At 39.4% G+C, this 19,687-nt stretch overlaps 2 protein-coding genes and 1 non-coding gene across 9 annotated transcripts; 1 reads left to right on the forward strand and 2 right to left on the reverse strand.

The window, feature by feature from the left end:
• Positions 1-586: 586 nt before the first annotated feature.
• On the reverse strand, positions 587-8,756 carry LOC104418018. 7 transcript variants are annotated; one of them, XM_039302170.1, is made up of 11 exons: positions 8,216-8,756; positions 7,562-7,682; positions 6,670-6,754; positions 5,825-5,849; positions 5,477-5,729; positions 5,273-5,373; positions 4,441-4,507; positions 3,314-3,541; positions 2,500-2,961; positions 2,222-2,294; positions 587-1,269 (listed from the first exon to the last, which is right to left on the reverse strand). In XM_039302170.1, exons 4-11 carry the CDS (start codon positions 5,827-5,829, stop codon positions 1,025-1,027), a joined length of 1,434 nt encoding a protein of 477 aa, XP_039158104.1. In that variant the 5' UTR covers positions 5,830-5,849; positions 6,670-6,754; positions 7,562-7,682; positions 8,216-8,756; the 3' UTR covers positions 587-1,024. The 7 variants fall into 7 exon arrangements, with proteins under 7 accessions (XP_039158104.1, XP_039158103.1, XP_010027529.2 ...); XM_039302169.1 differs by having other exon boundaries at positions 6,670-7,488; XM_010029227.3 differs by having other exon boundaries at positions 5,477-5,849.
• A 902-nt stretch (positions 8,757-9,658) lies between these two features.
• Positions 9,659-18,227, forward strand: LOC104418019 (far upstream element-binding protein 1). The gene is made up of 8 exons (XM_010029228.3): positions 9,659-10,003; positions 10,333-10,649; positions 11,861-12,046; positions 12,922-13,023; positions 13,610-13,681; positions 13,794-13,910; positions 16,158-16,731; positions 17,459-18,227. The coding sequence occupies exons 1-8, from the start codon at positions 9,775-9,777 to the stop codon at positions 17,923-17,925; spliced, it is 2,064 nt and encodes a 687-aa protein (XP_010027530.2). The 5' UTR covers positions 9,659-9,774; the 3' UTR covers positions 17,926-18,227.
• Positions 18,228-19,249: 1,022 nt separating this feature from the next.
• Positions 19,250-19,335, reverse strand: TRNAM-CAU. The gene is given in 2 exon segments: positions 19,250-19,285; positions 19,298-19,335. It is a non-coding gene; the product is annotated as a tRNA-Met (tRNA).
• Between the last annotated feature and the right edge of the window lie 352 nt (positions 19,336-19,687).

A 19,687-nucleotide genomic window follows, 5' to 3' on the forward strand; every position in this document is an offset into this window, starting at 1 on the left:
GTCGAGGAATGAGTCCAATGACGTGACGCAACAATGAATAGGAGGCTTTCTAAGGGGATGGGAATCTATAAGTGCATTATAAGGCACACTGTTAAAATAATTTAATTATTAAACCATGTATTCATTTAACATATAAATTTTTAGAACAGTTGACAGTAATCTCACAAAATCTCACATGATATCAAAACAATGATCCTGAGTTTGAATCTTTTCACACTCTTATTTATCTTCATAATTAAATATGTCCACACCTAGTACCAGGTTAAAAAAGACTAGATTAAGAATGAATACTAAACCACACATTTATTTAACAGCTTAAACTATTAGAAAAATCTTAGAGGAACAATGCAATCAATGAGGGTCGTTGCAAATTAGTAAAAGCATTTTTGACTTTGCCACCAAAAGCCAAATCCTGTTGAATGAGTTGTCTTTTTCTGTTTACCGAAAGACTTCACATGACAATTTTGTTAAATCAAGTGCTTGTGCGTGCATTCAACCATCAGTGTTTCGAGGAAGAAAGCGTACATGCGTCAATTGGAATGGTACGGGACCGCGACATTGGGAGGAAAACAAGGTGAAGGTCAAATGATAAGAGAAAATATGGGGCTGTCCAAAACCATTCTCGCGCTAAGCGATGAAAAAGGACAAGGTAAAAGCGGATTAATTACAACAAGAGAGAGCTAGTGCGAAGAAGTATGAAGAAAGACATAGGAATCTAAACAAGTTCACTGCCAAAAGTACATGAGAATATAATCACTTTGTAGTATATTTTTTTCGTATATAACTTGTCACAATCATGTCATCCATAACTAGTCTCATGTACTCATGTGGTCGCAACTCTGGCGAACTTCTGGCCAGAGCCAAGGACGGGGGCACAGTGCAATCGATTTCAAGAAGTTGAAAGATGAACCACAAAAATCGAAACACCATAGGGCAACTTGCCACAGCTTCAAGAACTTTTTTTTTTCCTTTTTCTGGGGGTGTGGCGGGGAGAAGGAAGGATATCACCGCCCCAAATCACTCATCATTCAACCCAGTTGATGTCCAAATGTTTAAGTTGAGAAAGCCACTTCTGAGTATCTTGCGATATGTAGGGTTTAGATGTCGACCTATCCTCGACCTCTACATCAGTAGCTGCTACAGGATCTGCTCTCTTGTCCTTGGCAAGTCCCGGTTGTCTATTTGGGTGCCTGACTTTCAGGGACAAAAGACGAGATACTTCATGAAGGCCTCCCCATTTTTCTAGAGCGCGCGCAATGTCGTATCTCCCTGTAGAACATCTGTAACATATTAGGATGGAAGAAGGATTTAATCTAAGTTTATTTAGCATGTAAATATACTATAGAGTCATGCCACCACATAATAGAAATTCACAACTTTGAGTCACGGTATAGAGCTATACTGGGTCATGGTTTACCATGTTGACAATTCATCTTTTGCAAGCTGGAGAAGCCGCATTTACTCAAAGATGATTTTTCATTTTGAAACTAAAGATGAGGTTAAATTGTCATAGATGATAGCCACAGCCAACTTAGTGTGAATTTCTTCCTGCTTGGTTTGCATTTAGCCATTCCAAACAAATGCCACTTTTATGGGATCAAATACCGCAATTAGAGTCGCGCACTAGATAAGCATGGCGTATGGTGTAATCCTAGGATGGAAATGACTTAACACAAGTCTTATTTACCACTTTTCCACTAGTGACCGGAGGAATGGCTCTTCTGTATTCACCAGATTATGACGTCAACCAGTTGATTCTTGTTTCTTATTTTGAATAGTTGAGGATCCATAAATGGACCATGTAGGATCCACCTACTCAACACCTCACCGGAATAGTTACACTTCACATACATAGGCCTATCTAACATAACCAGAAACTTCCTTGAATGCACATTTATTAGCTATCACGTCATCTTCATGTTATAGTTCATGCCTCCCCATGGTGAAAGTCATGGGTGAAACTGGAAATGCATTATCATTAAAGAGAAAAAACTGGAAGTCCTAAAGTATGGAATAAGGAGAGGAACTACATCTGATCTGACTTAAGAGTTTTCGAATAGGCCCTTAAGCTTTAAAGAACAGAACATATTTTCAATTCACTCGGTTAATGAGGAAAGCTTACAGAGACAGAGGCAATGGCATCTATAAGATTGCTTGTACAATGGCATCTCTGGTAAATGCAGTAATAAAATCAAGAGATGAGTCATTTTGGGGCCAATACCTGCACGCTCAAAAGATTTTCTACTAGGCATGTATGAGAGATCCATTCCCCAGCTTCTCTGGAATCGACGTATCTGCAAGCAAGAAAAAATGATCCTAGTCAATGAATCACGTAGTAGTATGATCTCCAAGTTAACAAGTGAGTAAAATCATCTTCCCCATCCCAGGGAACAAAGAGTTGGTTGTTCACAAATGTTCATCTTCGACAACAATGGAAATCCTAACCTCAAATGAAAGAAATGCAGTCCGCTAATGGAATATATTACAAGCTTAACCCACCTCTTCTTCCAAGTTTTCAAGGTTGTCCCAGTACCCCTTCGGTTTGCGACGTTTGTAAGCGAGGGAAAGATCCATCAACGATGCAATTCTTCTGAATCCACCCATGCGTGTGATTGCTTTCTCAATATCGACCCTACCATGCAAACGGAGTTGCTTCCTCATAGGCATAAATCCTTCTTGCCCATGCTCTGAAATGAATTTCACGAGTTCAGCTTTCAGGACTTCAATGTCTCTCTGCAGGCCCGGAACTCTCGGTCTTTGTGATGATAAGTCATCATCATAGTTGGAGATGTCCTCAGTTGTAGCACTGACACAAGTGCTTTCATCCATGCTAGGTGAAGCAGTTTGCTCACTGGAGAGACCACTTTCACTGATTGTTTCTGAGTCAGCTGCTGTTGTGTCCCTGTTCTCAATGTAATCCCGAATTGCGCATAGGTTTGAAGGGAGATCTTCATAAATAACCTAGTGAGTCGGAAAACCAGTATGTTAATACATTTCACATCTTCTGAGGAGGAAAATGGTATTGATAGACATACGACACTTAAACTGGTGATGAGTCTACAACAGAACTTCTCGGTAGATAGAAAGAAGGGGAAGCCACTTTTAGATATGACGTTTGCTCATTCCTTTAAAATGAACATGACATACCAAACACCATGAACTTGTTTTCCCTATTTTTGAGAACAGATGACGTCATAGTCATAAGACTTTCAAACAATACCAGTAGCTTTGGACCATCTATGCAATATTGGCCAAAAGAAAAAAATAAATGAAAAGAACATCTACACGTGAAATATCTGAAGTAAAATCAAACCTCTTCCATAATAGCTTCAGAAAGAAATGAATCCTTGTGCATTTTTGACTCTACAGTATACTTCAGTAACGTATGTTGATTTCCTAGTTGCTCAAAAATCCATTTTCCCTGAAAGGAGTTGAAGTCCCCTTCGACCTGCTGAAAACTAATCTCTCGTTCCAGATGTTCACACAAATCAAGAACAACTCGGGCGTGGAGCACCATATACAGCAGACCTTTGCATCCTTCCTGCATTTATTTAGAGGCAAAGTTGAGCTCAGCGGAAAACAATGTAAGTCCAATCAGATTACATGGAAGCCATAACTGAATCTATAGGCATCAAACATGTCACAACATTCTCATTGGACAGGTGTCTATCAAAGATGTCTATATCAAAAGTGTCACCCAGTTAAGACTTTGCAGTGTCTCAATTATTAGTAGGTATTGTATAGTTTTACTTTGTCATGCTGTGTTTTTTTATGGTGCTCGATGATACAACCTTGTATCCCTATTCATTTATATGATGAATGAATGAGAAAAAGACAAATTCTCAAAAGGAATGAATCATAAATAACTGTTTTCTTACATGAACCATCAATTATCTAAGGGATTCCTCGAATCAACAGTTTCCTGAAGACATTATATCTGTCCCAGTTTACATGAACTGTTTTCCACGTTTTATTTTTGAAACACACCACACCTGTAATACCCCATATGACATATCTTGGCTGCTAATTTTTAATGTCTACTACCAATCAAAGACATATATCTAACCAGTAACAGCTTCAGCTCAAAAAGTTTGCCTGTGATTATGGTTTTTCATTAGAAAGACATTTGGCTTGGAAACCATAAGTTCTATAGGGATCAGAGGGAATAGAAAAACAAAAAGAAAAAGACCCAATACAACCGTGCCCACTTTTATTGACACATGGACCTTCTTCTTAAAGTGTCATCACACAACCTTTTGAAGTAGACTCGACAGATAGCATTAGTCATATTAAAACATTATTAAAGATAATATTAAGTAGTTTGAACAAGAAAGAACTACAAACTGGGGCAGATGATACATCATTTGAAAAGTTGAATATGCTTCCAAAGCAACTTTCTATCTATTGAACCAAATAGACTAAAAAAGTTCTTCTCTGTACCTGAAGAATGCGAACTTTGTTGTTTTCTCGTGATAAAATCTTGCTGATGGCCAAATTTGGAACTAACCTGTAATAAAGTAGAATGCAGGAAAACAATTTAGGTTGATGCTGTGTTGACAGGGTACTTAGAGCACAAAGAAGTATATAGCTGTATAAAATATATTCCATTTAATTCTCTCCCACTTTCTTTTAGTTTTCTTATCAGTCGTATGTATGAACTAGTATTTCTCGCTTGTAATCATCTTCTCACTTATTGTTACTGGATCTTCATTTGTGATCATTCATGTAGTTAGCTCACTGACTGTCATATTGCTACTTACATATGATTCTTTTTCTCTTTTTTCCTGGGCAGTTGAACAACAAGTTGATAATTAAATGACAGCAAACTACAAATAATAAGTTCGATATGAACTACACAATAGTCAGGCCAGAATTTGTACCTACAATACTGATTACAAAAGCAACTAAGTAAAATGACAACTGAACTCGCCAAAAGATTTGTTCATGCATATTTTATTTCCAGTCGAAGACAGTGATATATGCATGTCCACTCCACTTGTTAAAGAGTTTCAACATTAGAATGTTAATTCGCTAATGGTTTATGGGACAAAGGATTTCTAGGTTTTCACTTGGGTCTCAAAGATAACTACCTACAATATTATTCCCTCACAAACTTTTAAGTATGAAAATCAGATGTACAAAAGATCCTGCATTAAATGCTCAAGCAATGCGAAAACACTGATACAGTACAAGTATTATCAGAAATTAGAGAGCAAAAGCCAAATTCCTTATCCAACTAAAGTAATAAGAAGCATGAGTAAGAGATACGTACTCAGGAAGGCTTTCATAAGCAGTCAAGATATTCCAGACTTCACGAACAGGAGCTTTTACTGTTATGCTAGCAATGACACATCGGTGGACACCTCCATTTTCCTTCAGCCCAAAACAGCATTCTATCAGAATTCACCTAAACAAAATTAGTCTCCCTAAACAAAAGCCAACAAAGAAATTCTAATATTAACTGTCATTCAGTTACCAATAAGCCATCAAGTCTACGGAGATGAACTTCATCCACCACACAAGGCCGATCGAGTTTGCAAACTTTGCCAAACACGCCCCAATTACTTGATGACGCAGGCAGTTGACCAGCATTAGCACTGGTGATCTCTCTAGGCTGCACCTTATCGTCCAGGTCAGGGCCAATGGAAGTAACGGCACCATTGATTGCTCTGTCCCTAAACCTCGTGGTTGATGCCAACTTCTGATTTCCCTCAAAATTTCTTTCAGCTCTGAATGCCAAGGCTTGAAGATTTACTGGGAGATCTGACCTGATGATCCTTTCTAGGAAAATAGCTGGGAAGTTGAAACGTGGTATCACATTTACCTCATATGACAAAGTTGTCGATGATCTGAATAGCAGAGAGATCAAAAGAGAAAATTAGGAAAGTCACAACAGGATTATTTGCAGAGACGTTGCACAGAATTTCGTTAGAGCATTCTTCTCTGTTTACTAGTAGATAAATGAATCCCTATTTGTGGCACAATAACATTTAACCCCCAAATTTCATTATAATGAGTCTTGAAATCATGTAACCTATGCATTGCAGACTCCTTGATCCTTCATTTATCCAGATGGGATATGCACATGATAGGACAGAAGTAACTTCTTGATCATCTGGATTGAAGTCAGACAATGAAAGAGATTATAGAGCAACTATAGAAAGGACTGACTGGCCAAGATGCTGCATAATGACAGTTGTTAAATTGGTGACACTAGTACCTCTTTTTTTTATCCTCTTATTAGATTTTGCCAGTTAAACAAACAAGAACTCTCATCACTGACAACCTGTAAATTTGAAATCTATCTAAACAGGATGATTAGCGGATGCACTATTTTGATGGATAACTCAGGGAGGAGAAGATAGGAATTGGACACAAGACTTAATGGAGTTCCATTAATATGAGCTCATTGGCGCATTCATTATGATTAGTTGCAGATTGTCGCAATGTCGTACTGTTCATTCATGTATTTGCTGCTAATGTGGCTTGTTTGTCAGATTACATTAGTACAGTTGGCTTGTAGTGGGTCTGATCAACCGTCACTTTTGAAGTTAACTTACCTATTAAAGAAGAAAGAACCTTGATGGCTGATGCTTTCCAGATGTAAAAGTATAAAGCAAGAATGAAGATACCTAAACATGGTTTGCACACAAGCACAAAGAATCTCACCTAGGCCCTGATTTTAAAGACCATTTGCCTTCAAACTTCTTAAAGTCTCCATCAACCATGGAAAAGTGAAGTTCCGCTCATTATCCTGCGCCATGAGGTTGTTTCGAATTTATAGTTCAGTAATTGATGAAGCTCCACCTATGTATTGCAAATGTGACATCAATGCAACACAGAAAATTGAGTCCAACAACTACGCACGCATGTTTCAGTTTCTTACTTGCTCAGAAAATTTAACGGAAGCTAAAAAGAGAGACTGAATCCTCTATTACTATTATCATGAAAGTTAAAAAAGAAAAGCAATACCAAAGTAAGAATGCAAACATTAAGTTGATTTCCATGTGTTCTGGACTAATTCTTGCATAGAAGAGAACTTATGTTAATGTCTTCAAAATATATCCGATCGTTCATTTGATTAGGAGGTATATATTCTGATATAATTTCATGTAAGTCCTGCATTGGAGCCTGAGGCATATGTTATATAATAAAACAAACAAATTAGACAGTGATGAAGTTAAAATGCCTGCCGGCTTATTTAAAGTTCAACATACATAAAGGAAGTTCAATGAGATAAAACAAACCAATCCCTTTGCCACTGCCCTTTAATAATAACATGTTCTATGTGAGCTCCACAGAACATTCAGGGGTAAAAAATGCGTATATGTGTGAAGGCTTTCTTGGCAGATGCACACATACGACAACGTCGACAAGGTAGAAAGAGGAAGCATCTTATCTCAACTGGCTTGATGTTGAATCTTCATCTGTGTAGCACTTGTCGTATCAGGTTTTCAGCTTGATTCATAGATATCTTCTTTTCTTGATCTACTTAATCATGAAGAACTAAAATGCACACTAAAACAAACAGAAAAAAAAAAGGCAATTTGAGGGCACTCACTGAATTGGCAAACTCCTGAAGGTCCAAGACGACATGAGCTTCAATATGCCAATACAATGCCCTCTGCAGGCCTCTCTGCTCCAGCCATATCCGCCCAGGATGCGGGCAGGGGATTCTCCCACTACACAATTAAAAGAAGGAAAAAAAAACACTCTTTGTTCAGATGATGAGCACCATTTATGAAACACAGAAGGACGGCACATGACTTCAAATGAAGTATTGTAAAAACAAGGATGGCCCAAAAGGTTAGTCCATCTCTCCACAGACCGAGTAAGTTTTAACCCCTCCGTACAACGTCAAGCAATGCTAAGTATCGCCATAACTATGCTGTATGACTTTAACAGCGATTAAAACGACTATGCCTCATCCCTCTGAATTGGGCCGGGTCCATGAATCCTTTCGTGTCATTTTCGCTCAATTGCATATCAGTCCTCCCTGAAATCTAAGCAGCTCCAGAAGGAACTTTGCTTCAACGAGGAAAGCAAAGGCATGATTTAACTCCTTGTACTGAGAACTAATTGACTAAAATGATGTGATGAACTGCTCAAACCAGTGGGCTACAGGCACAATCAACCATCACATTTCAAAAAGATAAGACATCCAACAGAACCATACCCACATGATAACATACCAACCAGCATTGTTCTTTGTTACCTGCAGACTAGATTGGGGACGAAGTCGGCGAGGCGCTCGTAGTCGGTGAGAGCGTTCCAGACCGATTCCACGTCGGCCCTCACCGAGATGTCGCCCTTGATCCTCCTCTCTCTCCACGATATCACCTCCACCTCGCAATGCACCTTCCTCTCTCCTCCTCCTCCTCCTTCCACTGCCTCCCTCTCTCTGCTCTCGCGACGCCCACCGCTGCCATCAACACCGCCTTCTTTCTTCCCGCCGCCGCCGCCACCACTGGAGCTCCTCGCGATGCAAGCTCCGGCAGCGTTGTGCCGCCGCGAAGGCGACCAGACGACGGCGCATTGGCTGCGGAGAGCCGGGCGGGGGCGCGAAGACGGGCAGGTTCTTCTGAAGAGGGGTTCGAGGTTGGGGTGGGATGGTTTGCAGGTGATCATGGCCGAGTCGAGACTCAGTGAGTAGTGGAGTCGAGGAACTCGAGATGGAGCAGGAGGAAGCAAGAGCGGGGAGTTTCCTGTTCAGTTTGCCCCACCTCCGCCTCGACCGTTAATTCTGGCCACCGGTTTTTGCGGCACTCTCCCGCTCTCGTGGCTTGTCGTTTCGGGGCGGTGAAAACGGGTGGCCCTGGTGCTTCCAGGAAGGAGGGGGCATTCCCGTAATTTTTGCCCCCAAATGTGTGGTTACCGATTTTTTTCTCTCCTTTTTTTTTTTTTAATTAGAAATTTCATGCCACTTCAAGTAGGATCCTTATTTTTTCATAAACAAATCTATATCCTGAGGAAACAAAAATCTCACAAGAGGAATTAGAGATTAGTGCATTAAAAATTATCAGACTTGTCATAAATATACAATTGAGTCTTATAATTTTTAAAAGAAGTGTAATTAAATCATACAATTTATTGCAAAAATACAATTACGTCATATAATTTTCAAGAAAGTGCATTGAATTTGCGGAAGACGTAATTACGCTTTCGTAATAAGATTAATGATTTGATTGTAATTTATGAAGATTTTAAAATCTTATTGTGCTTTCTTGAGAAGTTTAAAGATTTTTAATGCACTTATCCTTAAAATATTATCTATGATGTCTCGATAGAATTCCACGTACCCTGCCCCAACCACAAAACGAGTTTCTAAAGCCTATCGGATCAAAATGAGATTTCTCGTGTTCTTTGAAAAGCAATTTAAAGAGGGAAAATCCGATCAATGATTTGACTTGTCCCTGATTGGCAAACTTTAGTAGGATCGTGCACACAATTGCCCTCATCCATGAGCAGACCGACCCGATACGAGCACGGCATAACATGACACGACACGATCCATTTTTTAGACGGCCCGCACCGGCATGGAGCCCCGTATGTGATGGGCCAGGAAGGGCCCGCCACAGCCCCTCCGGCCCAGCCCGGCCCGCTTCTCACGCCCGCGAAGAAAATATCCTAAAGCGCTCTTGCATCCACTCCAGCTCAACCTCTCCGCACATTCTCTCTCTCTCTCTCTCTCTTTGCGGGGAAGAAGAAGCGAGCTCGCTCTGCACTGATCGACCTTCGTCCCGTCGCGTTCCTTCCCCTCCCTCTCGACGGTCGATGGCGGACGAGGATGTCGTGGCGATCTCGCCGCCGTCGGATCACAAGCGGAAGCTCGACGACGTGGACGCCGACCAAACCCTAGCTCCCGCCGAGGCTCCCGACGCCGACGCCGCCGCCGCCGACGCCGACGCCGACGGCTACGCGGCCGACGGATACGCGGCCGCGGCGGGTTCCGATTCTCCGGACGTGAAGCGTCCCCGCCTCGACGGCGACCCCGAGGTTTCAGGTACTTCGCGGCCCTCGGTGTCGCGTCGCCTAGGGCTTCTCTGCGTGGTTTCTATTTGTGTTGTCTTGGTTTCCGTGAGGAGGCAAAAGTAGGAAGAGTGTTGAGGTGTTGTTCTCGATTCGCGCGTCGAGTTTGCGGGTTTTTTGTTTGATTATGCTCCTTCTGTGGCCTTTGAATGTTTGAGCTGCGGATTCGATGTCCAGGTGGCGAGGGTTTAGTTGAATATGTGAGTGGGTGTTTGAAATGTGATTGGAGATGTTGCTTGCCGAGTGATTTGAGTGTCAGGGTTAACGGTCGTTCCACTTGATGAACTGTTATTTGTTTGATAGAAACGGCCAATGGAAATGGGTACCCACATGAGAAGGGAGACGAGCCTGTAGAGGAAAATGGTATAGTGACAACTTTGGATGGTAGTGAGGTTGAGGAGGCTCAGCTTCAGTCAAACGTGAGCGAAGGAATAGTGGACAATGAAAAGACGTCCGTGGAAAATCATGGTGCGGGAGATCTTGACGATGCCCGTGGAACTTCCGAGGAAGAAGTTGTGCCGATAGTGGATGTTAATGAACAGGATGTCCCTTCCCAAGAGCAGCAGGCATCTGATGATGGTCATACTTTGACACACAAAATTGAGGTTCCTAACAGTAAGGTGCGTTTGCTCTACTGCTTGTGTAGAATACTTTTAAATTAATTTTCCGGATTTAAGTGAAGGTGGTTAGGATGACTTTTCTACCTAAGATTGTCGAGGTCTCAGAAAGTCAGTCGTACAATTTTATTGGAAAGTGATAGGATTTTACAAATCAAATGGAATAAGTCACGCACAGCAGTACCTGCGAAAGTGTGTGACATGGTGATAAGTGTTACCATTCTTGGAACTGATCTGTTATTATGATTTAACAGATTCAAAAGTTTAAAACCATATCAACTGCCAGCATGCAATACTAAAATTGCTTCATTTCAGTGATGGAGAAGTGTGTAGGGCTGAAGATGAAAAAGACCTAAGTTTAGTCAAAACTCACTGTTAGTTGCACTCTGCCGGTAATCGCATGTCCAATAGATGGTAGGTCTGCTAAGCTTGGCTTTGAAGATTAAGGAATGCTTGATGGAGAAACCTGGAACCGCTGATAACTATCTGACTTTTCAACTAAACTGTAAATTTTGCCTTTTTGAAAAAAATAATAATTAATCAATTGATGATTTATTTCTATGTGCGTCTTGGGCATGGAAATTGGGTAAATATCAGCTGCAACCTACAAGATGTACAATGTAGTATACTAACACTAGAATTTTGAAATTTTTTGATAGTGAATGGTATATGAATATAACAGTTAACAGAAAACTATATAGTTCAAGATGTGAAGCTTCGCTCACCATTGACAGGTTATTTAATGAAATGATGGTCACTTCCAACCAACATAACAATTGTGATGAAGGCGACTTGTGAAACACTTCTATTTCCAGCAGTGTTTATATATGTAAAATGTACCACATACCAATTTCAATGATTAACAATAAATGAGAATGCTTGAAATGTTCTGAAGAAGTGTGATCAGTCATAATCAGATCACATTCTCTTGGTTTGTGTAAATCTGCAACCTCGGTGTACTGTTATTCTGATTGATTCAATGTACAAGTAAAGTGATCTGGAAGTGGAAGCACAAGCATGCATAATTTAATGTTATGAAATATTATTTTCTGGTATAAACTGGATAGAGATGGATTTTAGCTTGTAACACTGAACCTTTCATAATTTTGGCTAGTAAAGCTGATTACGGCTTCTTTTGCATGGATGGTGCTTCCTGTTTTTCTTTTTCATCTAAATATGTGCTGAGAGACAAGTTTGGGGTTTGACATGTGCAGGTTGGTGTTCTTATTGGTAAGAATGGAGATACCATACGCTACCTGCAATACAATTCAGGGGTGAAAATTCAGATCGTGAGAGATGCTGAAGCTGATATGTCATCTACAACAAGACCTGTGGAATTAACAGGAACGAAGGAGAACATTAGCAAGGCTGAGAAGCTTATTAAGGATGTCATAGCAGAGGTTGTATTCATTCTATTGCCACGTCATTTCCTTTAATCTTACCTTTTTGCCCTAGTTTCTTTTTGTGAGGTTAGATGAGCATTTAATATGATGAATTGATGGATCCATTTCATAGAATTGCCTGCACTGATGTAACTTCTGTCAATGTCTAAAATTATCTCTATATCTTATTGAAAGAATTGGTGATAGTTTTTCTTGAAGAACTTTTTTCCTTATTATTCAGTATCTAGGAAAACTTAGTGAGATGATTCTTTGATACCTTGATCACCATGATTGCCCCGAGATGGGGGGAGAGAGAGAGAGTTGATCACTGGAAAACCCCATGATTGCCCTGAGGATATTGTTTTTTCATATTGAAGGGGAGAGAATGGCAAGTGAAGATGCTTAAAGTGAAACAGATTGTGAGAGTGCCATTCCCTACTTTTGCTTTTACATTTTATAATTGTGATATTCTCTCGTCCTCTGTTTTTTCGAATTTGCACATGCATCAGTGTGCTGGTTGTGCCTATTTGCTAGTTTACATAATTGAAATGTTGAATTAGATAAACCAATGGTGCAAGACAAAAGACTTATCAAATGTCACTTTGGTTATGATGGAAGCAACATTAAAGATCTTTTAGAGTTTCTTGTGTTGATGCTTATCCTACCAAAAGGATGTGAAATCATTTTCACATGTTGACAAGAGTATAATTGTAGATTTTCTATAGGCTTACGAGGTCTAGGCTGTGGGAACCCATGGAAGTGTGTTCAGTTTTGATTTTGGTTCTTGGTCTGATTTCAACTTAGTGTTTTACTTTCATCTATTTTAGAACGAGATTATCGCTCTCTGAATCTGAAACTATCTGTTTTGTTTACTTTGGTGAATTTGGTTGCAGGCTGATGCTGGTGGTTCCCCTTCCCTTGTAGCCAAAGGCATTGCAAGTGCACACATTCCTGGGTCTGCAGAACAAATTGAACTAAAAGTGCCAAATGAGAAGGTCATACTTTGAGGCATTACATGGTTATCTATATTAATTAGGGAAAATGACACAAATAGTCTTTAAATTTTGGCCTAATGTGCAATGTGATCTTTGGACTCTCAATTTGTTCAATGTGATCCTAAACTTTAACTCAATGTGTAAGGTAGTGTTAGAACTTTAGCTCAGTTTGCAATGTGGTCTCTGAAGTTTAATCTGCTTGATGTGATCCTTGAACTTTAAGTACAAGTTCAATTTAGTCATCGGACTATATGAAAATGTTCAATGTCGTCCTTGATCTTGAATTAATAGAAAGACAACCTTGAATATTTTCATATATTTCTGGGGCTATATTGAACATTTTCTAAAAGTTGAGGGATCACATTCAACAAATTACAATTTCAAGGATCACATTACTCATTGGGCTGAAGTTTAGACCACATTGAATAAATTAAAAGTTTGGGGACTATTTGTGTCATTATTCTTATTAACTACATTGGTCTCATTGAAGCATTCATGCAAAAACCCATATTAATTGGAAACATGTGAACTGCTTCAAATGAATAATTTCTTAGCTATCATGTCTTACATTTATTTCTTTGTGCAGGTTGGTATACTAATAGGTAGAGGTGGAGATACAATCAAAAGTCTGCAGACAAGATCAGGGGCCCGCATACAGGTGCTTGATGGCATGTACCTTTTTCTTACATTGCCAGATATGCATCTAATTCTAAGACATAATATAAAAATATTATGCCTTACAAGCACCTATAAATATGTTTTTCCTGTAGTTGATACCTCAGCATCTTCCTGAGGGAGATGATTCCAAGGAAAGAGTTGTCCGACTTACTGGTGATAGGAGGCAAATTGATGTTGCCACACAGATGATAAAAGAAGTTATTAAACAGGTCAGCTAGTTATCTGTTTATTTAGGAAAATAAAGAAATTGTTAGTTCATTGCATTCTTTGGATCGATAAACCTATGATTAGATTGTTGGTTTTTGTTCCTAGACTAATTACAATAATGATAGTAGAACTGCTCTTCCTTCATGATTTTGGAGGTAGGCTTTTAGTATTAGCATGATTAGAAGGAGTTGAGTATTGGATAGAGGAATGTTTGGCTATTGTTGAACCTCTAGCTTATTTCTTGGAGTTACAGCTCTCATGAATTTTTTGGGTGCCATTTGCTGAATCATCTATTTGTAAAGTTTAATGTGCTCTTGGTCTGAGTTTGAATGAATGTAGACTGGACACTTTTATGTTTTGCATTACAATGGAGACTCTTGTATATGTTTCTAGTAGTAGGATGCAGAATTCGTGCAGTTTTTTTTGGGGGGTTGCGATTCATTTCAATGCAACTATGATTTATGGCTAGTTGCCTCGGAGTGACAGATGATAACATTTGGTAACAGTTTAATTGTTGAAATTTAGATAAAAGTAAAGAGACATCTGTTGAGTTTAAGAACATGTATAGATCTGTAAAACTAGTTGATGTAATTTTTCAGGGAGAAACATTGTTTCTTTCTCTAGGATTTTCGTCCGTATCCTCTAGATTTTCTAGTCGTTACATCTAGAAGTCTAACATGATTGCCTGCTCAAATCAACTCTGGTTGCTTCTTTGATCCCTTTTCTGGATTGTGAGAAAAATCAAGGAGTAAGAATTGTGAAGAATGCAATTATCAGAGTTACCATGTTAATTAATGAAAGACAATTAATGCCAAGGTCGATGTCGGTTGCCACTTGCCATCATTTCTTTTATGTTGAAAGTGCCAATTTCGAATTGGTTGGCTTATAAAATGCAGATTGGGCTATTGCCTCTCCCTTGGTGTTCGCATTGCTTTCTTGGTGTACCGATATACGACCACTCTATTCTCTCATCCATTGAAGAGAGGTATCCGACATTATATCTCGGGGTGGCAGAATGTTAATAGTTGGTAAGATTGCTTTGAGACTCAAAAGCGAAAGTGATGCAGTGAGCCTATACTATGTTTAGTTGTTAACCTCAGTGATCTTCAGTGACTGGGATGTTCCATATAAATTTTGTTTGAATTCCTGTGCGACGATGTCATGCTTTCAAACCTTCTTTCGGTAGCAGGCGGCGACAATGGGAGCATGTGGTTTATGTACCTTCAGCCTAATTTGCAGAAATCCTGGGGTCAGGAGGGTTTCTGTTGTATAGAAGACATGCTTAGTGGGAAGTTGAGATGGCTAGTATGTTGTGGTGCAGAACTGGCAATAGTAATGTCTATACATCTATGGTCATCATCATTTCAATAATGTTCATAAATACTTTAGCGTCAACAATTCTTGTTTAAGTGGAGTTTGCTTTGCTAATAATTGATTATCAATTCTCTTGATTCATGTTATATCACATATCTGTGGATGAACTTTCTCTGGCTTCTTACCTTATCTATTTATTTCTTTTTACATTTATGCATTTTTGTTATTTATGTGAGCATTCAGTTTTGCTGTCATTTGCTGTATTGGGGCGCACCTCCCATCCTCCGTTTTCTGGTTTCTTGAATAAAGAAAGTGATTATTTGAACCGCTTTAGGAAGAAAGCGTTGTGTTTCTCTAAGTTATAAGATCCTTTGAAGCACTTGTTAAGGAGTCCATCTGTTCTTGCTGATATTATATTGTTTGTCTACTGTTAGCCTAGAAAAGTGTAACGTGGTGGGTAATATCAATATGGTGCAACTATTTTCTGTTTCCATTGGTTTTCTTTCAGGGACAATTTTTGGCACTGAAGTTAAAATCAATGGGTTTGAATGTCGTAGAGTTCATGAATTGCATCATCTCTTGTTTAAGGGTTGTATACTTTTTCTATCATTGCTGAATTTTGTCCTCTGGTAGTGGTTTTGAATTCCTCTTGGCTGATTCCGATATCATGGATATGTCTGCTATTTTCCTGATTTGATCAAAATCTCATACTGGTTGTTTTGGAAGCTTTTATTTAAGGACTTCCTTGTTATATCATTTCATGTGGCTTCCTCATATGCACTTTTAATCAACTACTTACATGGCCTTGCTAGTTTGTTCTTCCTATCTATTTTGAAGCCTCTACTTCTTAAGATTTCCTGTTCATCTTCATTTTGGCTATTAATGCATCACTTTCTCGTATTGACAACATTTGTTTTGTATTTTGTTCTACCTAGACTCCTAGACATTCATCTCTGTCTGGTGGGTTTAGCCAGCAGGCTCATCGATCGCGTGGGTCGGGTGGTCCACAGTGGGGTCCACGTGCTCCTTATTCTTCCCAACAAGTGCAATATGATTACCAACAAAGAGGACCATATCAGTATCAGAATCCACAGTATTCTTCTACACCCTATGGGGGTTATCCTTCTCCAAGGAGTGGCTTTGGCCCTGGTTGGGAGCAAAGGGCACCTCCTCGTGGTGGAAGCTATGACTTTTTTGGTGGACATGGAGGACATCCAGCAAGTATGCCTCCTCACTCAGGATCCATTTCTGGACATTTTTCTGGCCAATCTGGCCCACCGCAGTCATTAGCAGGTTACAATTATGGGCAGCCAAGAGGTGCAAATTATGGGCATCCGGGTCCTTATTCTCAGGCAGGGAACCCTCAGCAGAATTACGGGCATGGATATGAGGAAACTAAGTATGAAAATGCTGCAGTGCACCCCTCATATGGAGGTCAAAACTCAGGGCCGGTTTACTCTCAGACTGCTGCTGCTGCTGCTTCCCAAACCGGTTATGCACAACAATATGGTAAGCCACTTTCATACGGGATACCCAACAAGGAATGCATTTTCTGTCTTATGGCACTTCAATAGCTAGAGTTGCCCATGGTTTGGTTTGGAGGCTAAAACAAAACCCATAGCTTCAGTTTGTTATCACTTTGGGTCAGTTTCAACCCGTTAACTATCAAGCCAATTTACAAATGAGAAGTTTGATAGATATTTAGACTATCTAACTTCAACATGCAATGGAAAATTAACATTAAAACACCTATTTCTGCATACATATTAAAAGAAAAGGGAATATAATCACAATTAAATCAGATGAAATTATCAAAACATTAGAAAACGTCTTTTAACTAAATGAAATATACAAAAGATGATAGAAATCTCTTCTCTATGTTATTGAGATGAAGAATCAATCAATAATGGCTGACTTGAGATGCAGAAAACTTTGGTTAAGAGAATAGGGGATTTTAGATAAAACGAACTTGGTTAGGCTTAACTACAAATTATGTCAGTCGAAAGGAAATTGAATCTATTTATTAAACTTACTGTTATGGTTTGGTTTTGTCAGTTTCCAAAGTTATAAGCCAAAACCAAATGAATAAATTAATAACAAAAATTTTATGACCAAACCACTAAACCGATAAACCGAAATTATTATACGGTCTGGTGTGTTGGCTCGGTTTGTTGGTTTCAGTTTTTATGAACATCCCTGCCAATAGCTAATCGACCTGGGGATATGCCTTATGCAGGGTCCAGTCAGCCAATCCAACAGTATGGTTCAAGTGTGCCATCCCAGCAGGCATTTCAATATCCCGCAGGTGGGTCTGTGCAGCAGACATATCCTACATATGCCTCCGCACCTACCACAGATGGAAGTCAGCCTGGTGCTGTCTATCCACAGCAAGTACAAGCCGCACCTGCTTATGGTCAGACTGCTACTACTGGGGCATATGGATCATACCCTGAGCAGCCAGCCACAGCCAATCTTGGATATGGATATCAAGCATCACAAGATGCTGGCTATGGTGGTGGTGCAGGTGCTACCTATGCTGCCGCTCCTGGCAGTCAGACTCAGCCGGGCTACGGTCAACAGCCAAATGCCCAACTGGGCTATGACCAATCAGTTGCGCAGTCGGGCGGCTATGGTAGTGTTCCTGTGAGTGCTCAAGCCAGTTATCCTCAATATGATTCTTCTCAGGTCTATGGTGCTCGCTGATTACTGTTTTCTTCTCGTCTTTCGACAATTGTATGTGATGTCTAGCGTTTTAGTCATAGAAAAGTTAATATTGGTAATTTCTTCTTTCTGGGTGGACCAACTTGATCAAGCTTAACTTAAGATGTTCTTGTGCAACTATGTTGTCTTGATTTAGGCGTAGCGCTCTCTTTTGCTTTTGGAAATCTCTCAGCACTGATTATGAGGTGACACAACTGCGTGATCACATGGAAATTTAATTAGCTTTATTATGTAGCTATCAAGCATTGAGTAGTTCAATTATTTTTGGTCGTGTGAAACGGGAATCACTGAGTGAAGAAATGACGATGAAATCAAGAAACCGACTTTGGTTATACATGTATTCGGCATAAAGTGCATCTGGAATCTTAGTTGGGAGAGATTGGGTTAAACTTCTACTCGTATAAATCACTCCATGGTAGGAATTAGTCATCAAGATATGTGTGGTTGCGTATATTCTCGACATGGGGTTTGATTGTAGTCGGTTTTTCCTAAGATATATGCCGTCCCATTGATGTTTCGCTTTTTGCAGAAAATAAATAATATGAAAAATTATTGTTGATGAAGGAAACATTTTTATGGGCAGATTATTTCAAGTGATGCAAGTAATTATTTTTTGAAAAAGATCATTCGTTTTTAATAAAATAAATGGAACTAAAATATCCGAGAGTTAGCTCTTACCTTTTATTAGAGGTAGAGGACGTTATGTTACCTTCACTCTCGTCAAGACATGCTCATCAAACATCATGCTCATCAAACAGGATGGATGAACTACTAAAGTATGAGAAAAATAAAAAAGTAGAATCAGAGTACTACTGAAATCAAAACTGTTTAGTTATTTTGAGAAATCTGCCAACTAAAATTAGTCAAATTTGTTTTAAATGTTTAAGTTATCGTAAGGACCTGGTACTTTTGGCATTTGGTTACCTCCTATTCGACATGATGATCGACTAAGGCCTTAATAATCACGACACAATAAGGATTATGTGCTAACCATTTCTCATCTGCCGGTGTCGCCCTTATGAATTATAAATGTCAGCCTCATGAAAGAGAAAGTCCTTGGCGTCTCGTGACCTCTTCTTATGTTAGTTTCGAATGTCTTGTGGATCAAAATTTTTATGGCAACTCTAAGAGAAGGAAGTTGACAAAAAAACAAAAATTATTCTCAACCGAAGGTTAGGATGATTGCTGGATTGGGTTGACACTGAAAGAGAACTAAAAAAGAAAAAAGAAAAACTCGCGTTAGATTACAGTCAAAATAATTCTGATCCTCCATAAAATAAGAAAATAAATGAGGAAAAAAGTTGAATGGGGTGAGAGAGGCTCGAACTCTCGACCTCAGGATAACTCGCAAAGCTATGAGACCTACGCGCTAGCCAACTGCGCCACCACCCCTATGCGTCTTTGAGAACAACAAAGCAGTATATACCTTTTTTTAACAGAATAGAAAACCCAAAACCTCAGCTACTTTGATTTATTCATCAGTCATATGTTCATCGAAAATCCAAAATCGGGACCATATAATTGTTTTGAGTATATCCTAGTATAAGTAGGACGATATCATGATTTACATGAGCTTTATTATCAATATTACCTCTGTGCATTAATGGAGCTTTCACAGGTCCATAGTAACTAAATCTGTTGCATTCCATTGAAACCAGCAACACATCAAAGACTAACATGGATCATGATAATTTGCCGTCCATGAATACATGGATCATGATAATTTGCAGTCCATGAATTAATA

This window comes from Eucalyptus grandis, chromosome 9, assembly GCF_016545825.1.
Source record: "Eucalyptus grandis isolate ANBG69807.140 chromosome 9, ASM1654582v1, whole genome shotgun sequence".
Classification (NCBI taxonomy): Eukaryota; Viridiplantae; Streptophyta; class Magnoliopsida; order Myrtales; family Myrtaceae; genus Eucalyptus; species Eucalyptus grandis.

Bases quoted from the DNA above. Each gene is read 5' to 3' on its own strand.
- LOC104418019 (XM_010029228.3), top strand. From the start codon at position 9,775: ATGGCGGACGAGGATGTCGTGGCGATCTCGCCGCCGTCGGATCACAAG. The intron at 12,047-12,921 runs GTTGTATTCATT...ATTTGGTTGCAG, and splicing joins TTAAGGATGTCATAGCAGAG to GCTGATGCTGGTGGTTCCCC. The intron at 13,024-13,609 runs GTCATACTTTGA...TTCTTTGTGCAG, and splicing joins TAAAAGTGCCAAATGAGAAG to GTTGGTATACTAATAGGTAG.
- LOC104418018 (XM_010029227.3), bottom strand. From the start codon at position 6,728: ATGGTTGATGGAGACTTTAAGAAGTTTGAAGGCAAATGGTCTTTAAAA. The intron at 5,374-5,476 runs GTAACTGAATGA...TTTGGGCTGAAG, and splicing joins GTAGACTTGATGGCTTATTG to GAAAATGGAGGTGTCCACCG. The intron at 2,962-3,313 runs GTTTGATTTTAC...CCGACTCACTAG, and splicing joins CTGAAGCTATTATGGAAGAG to GTTATTTATGAAGATCTCCC.